We start from the raw sequence: 6,910 nt of genomic DNA on the forward strand, positions 1-6,910 counted from the left end.
TCTCTTAGAGAGACAGTCTCATTTAGAGATGTGTTTGCAGGACCAATAAAGAGACCAGGAGGAAAGATTACGTAGTGAGGTCCAAGAGCAAGTGCAGCGAGAGATGATGCTGCAAATGAAGCTGTTATGTCATTGCAACAGAATCGTGGTAGATGAGGAAAGAAAAAGAAATGAATTTTATTAGTGTATTAAATTTTTAATATCTACTTGAAAAACAGTTACAAATATTGTTGGTTGTGAAATATGTTATGTAATATGATACAATTGGTATGCTTATTAATGGGATGAGCTTAGTATTTCTGATATGTACGTTCGAATGTAAATAAATATGTTTGAACAATATTCCACATTCGAACACACGTTCGAACGTAATCACACAAAATTGTAACATAACGTTTGAACGTTTACACCGACAAATGAAAATTACGTTCGAATGTTTAAACTTTTAACGTTCCAAACCTCCGAACGTACTTCTTGCATTTGAACTCTTGTTTCTAAACATTGGAAAGAACATTTGAACGTTATGATTCGAAGGTTCCGACATTGTTTCCTTTACGTTGGAATCTAAATTCGAACGTAACTTTCGAACTTATAAACATTCGAACATAAATATGATACGTTCGAACTATATTCAACAAATGTTACCTACTCTTATTCGGATGTCAATTTGTCTAGTTTACGTTAGAACGTTATATTTTTCATTCGAATGTAATATTCTATGACAGATTCTAACTATCACAGAAAAGTAAATGTTTGAACGTTATTTAAAATAGCACATAAAAAATCGTTACTAAAAATATTTTTAGTGACGCTTGTATAGTAAATTATCACCATATATATTTTGTGATGCACATTTTGTGACGGTGGGGGTGACGGTTTATAACCGTCACCTAATGAATTTCGTGATATTTTTTTCATTTCTTATGACAGTTTTATCCGTCACTTAATTTAATTTTTATTGTAGTGGTACCAGTACTCTTAATAATATATCTTAAAGTTCGTATGTGTGTTCAGATTCCCTCTTATTAATAAATAATGGGAAAAAGTAAATTATTGTATTTATAATATATCTTAACAACGCTGCACTAGTTAGAGGTATGTAGCTGTCCGTTTTGTCAGATCATGCGCACTTAATTGGTTTGGATATTTATGCAATAAATGATGCATTTGTAGTAATCCAATCATCCGGACGACATGAATTTTGACGATGGTTATGTGTATGCATGATATATGATATGGTCAATAGTTCAAAGTAAATGAGATTGCAGGGTGATGAGCTTTGGATTGCGAGTTTCTGCAGAGTTTTAGAGTTTCCCTAGAAAATGACATTACTGATCATCATGAGATCATTCAGTTCATGATCATGGGCTAGCTTCAGGCGTTGTAGCAACGGTAGGGATTTCAGAAACTGATCTAAAGGATAATGATCCATTCATATGAAAAGAATAAGTTAATTAGGTTGACTACTTGTTAATTTTGATTTATGTAATTTTGATTTTAATTGTTAATAATCTCTGATTGATATACTATAGCTGATCATCTCATGATTTCATGAACTGCATGGGTACGTAAGCCGCTCCTACCTAATTAATTACGCATCGATCTGTTCCGGAATTTGGATGGTTATTGTTTTACCTGTTCATTAGGAATCATGCGCGCGCGCATTGAGTACTAGTCCTTAATTAATTTTTAGTAGTCATTTGTGCACTAATTAGAAATTACGTACAAAGATTTTTATTGAATTTGGAAACTCAGATCCACGCGTACACCCGATTTTTTATTTCAAAGAAATCACGAGTAGTGTAGATTACATCGAACTAGTTGTAAAGAAAGTAACGACAGCGAAAAACAAAAAAAAAACTTAATTAGTGAGAACTGCAAGGAGGAGGATACAGTCTGCCACTGGTGGTAGGTTTGATATTAACGCATTGGAAGGTAGCCGGCCCGTCTCTTCCACTGTATCTGATGTCGATGTCAGTGACCTTCACATCTTGACATGGAAACGACTTGCTACAAAGTAGTTTGACCACATCCTTTGTACTAGCTGTTCCTCGTATGTTCTTGAAGCTAATGTTGCTGATCTTAACCTTTGAAGGAATCTAGCATATATATATATATAAATATATATACCGGCCCAACGACCACCATCAGATCAATAAAAGTATTAGTTATGTTCATTAACTTTGAATATTAGTATGAAGTCAATCACATGATGTACACAACATGGTTGATATACTAATGTATGTACGTACCTGCGCTTTGCATTGATTCCATGGGCAGTATAGTTGATCTATGAGCATAGAGGTGCTTACATTCTTCATGAGGAGATTCTCGAAACGCATGTCAGAAGCAGTCCCGGCAAAGGAGTTAGGCCAGGTCTTGATTCTCACGCCATTTTGTGTATTTATGAATGTGCAGTTAACAACGTTGACTCCAACTACAGGCGCTTCATTTTTGTACTTACCAAGACTTCCTACGCTGATTCCATGGCCAGGCCCGCAAGTTACTCCCTTGATAAGTATATTCTCACTGCCATCACCAAGAGAGATACAATCATCACCGGTTGCAATCTTTGTATCAATAATCTTGATTCCAGTTGACCGCCCAATATGGATTCCATCCGTGTTGGGACTATGATCGGGTGCTATGACATTTACGTGTTGGAAGGAAACGTTTTTGCAGCCCAACAAATTAATGTGGAACTGTTTGCTATCCAATGATGTTATGTCCTTGATCAATCCATTGGTGATGAAATCGAACCTTAAGCTCTGCTCATGATAATAGAAAGGATAATTAATTAGCGCCATCGACAAATTGCTTAATTAGGATGAAATTAATGTTGGAAATTATATACAGATGATCGACGTTAGATAGAAGTGATCAAAACTCACAATGGGAAGGTCACCGCAGTATCTAATACCGGAACAAGATCTTTTTCCCCAAACGTGTTTGCCTTTGGCATCAAAAGTTCCACCGCCAGACAAAGTGAAGCCATCGATCCTCTGAAAATTGACCCAACTACCAGACTTGAAGTAACCTCGGTCGCCTGGGGCTAATAAAATGCCTCGAACCTGAAGCTCGATATGACCCTTGCATGGACCCATAAACTGCACTGCTCCCAACCTGTACGTCCCTTTTGGGATCACCACTGTGTTCGTACCCGGTGTTTGACACGCATCTTTCCAAGCTTTTGTCAAAGCCTAATTATTAAAGACCACGCAAAACTATTTTAATTAATTAGCAATGCCAGAAAATATAACCATCATGCATATTACTATATATAGTACGATGAGAATGAATGCATTGCATCGATCGGACGTACCGCATGCAAATTAACATTATATATACATATATATATATATATATATATATATATATATATATATATATATATATATATATATATAATAGGTATAACGTACGTACCGGGGTGATATCTGAATTAACCTGGGCTCCGTACTTTCTGATATTAATGTTAGCACCGGCAGCGGATGCTGCAGCCAACAACAAGAACAAAGCAATCGTGGGGAGATTCATTTTCAAACCCATTTTTAATTAATGGTTTATGATGATTTTGAAAAGAAAAATGGGTTTGAAAAAAGAAAGCTAGCGCTAGTACTGGGTCTGAATTGGCTTGGCCTGTTTGTTTGAATATTTATAGTGCAAAGAAGAAGCTCTTCACCACTACTACCATTCCAAACAAGTACCAGCTTATAACTAACTAATTTCATTTTTGTACGCGCGCAAGATCAGGTCTGCATGCATGGTTTTAGGCAATATTTATAGTTAATTTTACGGCCAACCACGTGTTATATATACCAAGTATATATTAGCCTTTAATTAATTAGCCAATTAATTGGGCGCTCTAATTAATTTGAATTAATAGGAATTAAATTGCGATCTAACTAGCACCTTTCACTATATATATATATTTGCCCCCGTGCATGCCTTGCAGACACGTACACCTACAGATTAATAATGATAAAAAAGCTAGCTAACTACTAGCTACACGAACAGTACTAGGCCATGAAAACACGAAACTTTGTCCAACTAAGTTAAAAAGCTAGGCAAAAACAATTAATTGATGATCACAACATAGTACATGTTTTAATTGGACCTAATTATAACCAAGCCGGGTGCTAGCTAGCTACTGCCACCCGACTTCTATGGCCTCAATTTTGGGAGTTTCCATGAAGTTGTGGATCTTCAATCTAGCTAGTTCCTTCCCCCCCTTACATGCAACTTCACCCACGAATGATACAATTACGTAAACATTATCAAGTAATTGGTTTCAAGCTTTATTGGTGTTGATGAGCTCGTGTTCTCCACTATATATAATATATATATATATATATATATATATCAAACCAAACTAAACCAAAATGTCGTACGAAATACTCAATATTTACACCAATATCCTATATACACAACCTCCGTCGACGAAACAAAAATTTTAAATCCATATATATAAACTAGCAGATCAAAGTTGATATGGGTTTGAAATTGAATATTTCAACCCTATCATTAGTACTTCTTGTTTTCCTAACATCGGCCGCCAATGCCAAATCGACTATCTTTAATGAAAAACTCTTCTTTCAAGCGACTTGGGTACCCAAATGCGCACCACTGCTGACATGTAAAATGAAACGGCGTGTTGCCGGTTTCATTTGAAAGAGAGATTTTGTGTTTTGAGGAGTGGGAAGCTTATTTCGTCTTCATCGAATGGTGCTTTCTTGTGCTTTCTATCCATTTGAAGACTGAAACTAGAAATCTCCTCCTCCATTTGAAACCATCGCCATTGACATCTCCTCTCCTATCAAAATCTCACTGAAACCATCGAAATCTCCTCCCCCATCGAAATCTATTTCCCTATCTGAAGACTGTCCTCCCCCATTTGAGGATTGAAATCACTAACCCTAACCCGTCGTTGTTCCTCCCAAATCTGAAACTATCCCTAACCCTAATGCTGCTTCTCCATTTCCCAGTCGCATTCCCCCATTTCAGGACCTGGCTTGATATTCCCCATCGTAATCCCAACCCCACAAGTCACAACGCCTGAGTGCCATTTATTCTTCATCTTGTTCTGTTTCTTCAATCTTTGAACACGCCCTAAAACCTTCACTGGATACCCTACACATTAGTGCTTGAATGCATAGGCGCATGGTCAACTCAGAATTATCGAGAATATATGTAGGTAATTCAGATTCAAAATCGAGGTGAGTTCTCTTGAATCCTCTTACCTATTAGTTAATCATACTTCTTTGAATATTGATGGGTATGGTTAGTGTTTTCTTTATCGTAGTTGGTTTTGGATAATGGAAACTACTATTGAAAGTTTTTCCCCTACTACTGTTGGAATGTGGATAGCTCGCCACTAATATGTTGACAATGAATATGTACTTGATTTTATTGTTGAAAGGAAGAATGTTGATGATTTACGTTGTTCATTCAGGGATAATCGATATAGGGACCAAAAACTGAGGCTTTTGGTATTTCAAATAACTCAATGCCATGAATTTCATTCTTGAAGTTTCCCTGCAACTGTTATTTCTGGTGTTAAAACTTGCTACACACACATGCATGAATGGATGGTTGCTTTGAGAGTAAAAAACTCTTGCTCTTGTGGTCTGTTGAGCATGCTTAAAGCTAGAGCATTTGAAGTTCTTTCCTAGTAATTTTAGTATTAGGATTTCACTTTGCTTGTGCAAGAATTTGCTACTCTTTCCCAGGCATGTGAATAAATGCCATGTAACCTAATTAATTTTCATTTGTTATCTGAAGCAATCATTATTATTTTTGTTTTGATTAGCTATTATGCTTGCCCATGCTTGTGTGGATGCAAGCCAGTTTAATGATATTTTTTTTCCTTATCTTGTTAGTGTGCTTTTAATTCTTTAAAGTCTAAGAACAAGTTTCACCTTTGGGGAAGCCATTGGAGGCATGGAGATTCTTTTTTGTTTGCTTTGGATTGTGCACAGGTACCATAAAATTCATTTTCACTTGTACTTATCAAAAAATAAATATTCATTTTGACTTGTAAAGTTGTAATTAACTCGAGAAAGTTTTTAAAACCGGTTTCATGTTCTCAATATACAATGGCTAGTGAAATGGCTTTCAAATAGAAGTATGGAAGTAGTTATGATTGATGACCAAGTCCTGCTGGATAGTCACCGTCGTTGTTGCTTTGAGTGTAAGGTACCTAAGTGGTATAGGATTGATGTTGCCCATTGAAGTAGTTTGCAATGGGTTAAATACTCTAATGATGTGTGATCAACCACACTGTCATACTGGAGGGATAATTTAATAGATAGGTATTCGGTCAGCCATGTTGTCATGGAATCACGTGTTGGGTGGTTTAGCTAAAACTTGTCCTTGAGTTAAGCCTAAGTTGTATGCAAATGTTACTTTAAAAAAAAAAAAATTGTATGCAAATATTACTTCTAAAAAAAAGAAAAAAGTTGTATGCAAATGTTGAGACTTGAGATAAGTTATAAACTGAGGAAGTGCAAAGATAGTTCATATATTGTATTCATCTAAAGTTGGGGGCATTAAGAAGTTGGTGAAGATTTTCCATCTTTGAGTGAGAAGTATGGTAACTATTCTAGAAAGAACTTCAGACTCCTGTTATGATGCAAACTATTAAATTCTTTCTTCAAAATCTGTTCTCTCTCTCTTTCTCCATTCTTGATTGATTAGCTATGCACGTGCATAGTGGCTCTTGAATTCATAACTATTTCTGGCAACAAATTCTTTTGGGTAGGAGATACCAGTTGAGCTACAGTTCATTGGCTAGCTCGATTGACTTGCTCTATTTTATTTTTTACTCACTTTTAAGTTGGTGCATGTCTGCAAGCTCATTCACCTTTGTAAAAATATTGCAATTCTGCTTCTTTTGACATGCTAACACAAT

At 36.0% G+C, this 6,910-nt stretch overlaps 1 protein-coding gene across 1 annotated transcript; it reads right to left on the reverse strand.

The window, feature by feature from the left end:
- Window positions 1–1,718: 1,718 nt before the first annotated feature.
- LOC122307864 (exopolygalacturonase-like) lies at window positions 1,719–3,643 on the reverse strand. Its single transcript, XM_043120976.1, has 4 exons — window positions 3,427–3,643; window positions 2,892–3,200; window positions 2,253–2,768; window positions 1,719–2,099 (listed from the first exon to the last, which is right to left on the reverse strand). Exons 1-4 carry the CDS (start codon window positions 3,547–3,549, stop codon window positions 1,866–1,868), a joined length of 1,182 nt encoding a protein of 393 aa, XP_042976910.1. The 5' UTR covers window positions 3,550–3,643; the 3' UTR covers window positions 1,719–1,865.
- Between the last annotated feature and the right edge of the window lie 3,267 nt (window positions 3,644–6,910).

Source organism: Carya illinoinensis, chromosome 4 (assembly GCF_018687715.1).
Source record: "Carya illinoinensis cultivar Pawnee chromosome 4, C.illinoinensisPawnee_v1, whole genome shotgun sequence".
NCBI classification, from domain to species: Eukaryota; Viridiplantae; Streptophyta; class Magnoliopsida; order Fagales; family Juglandaceae; genus Carya; species Carya illinoinensis.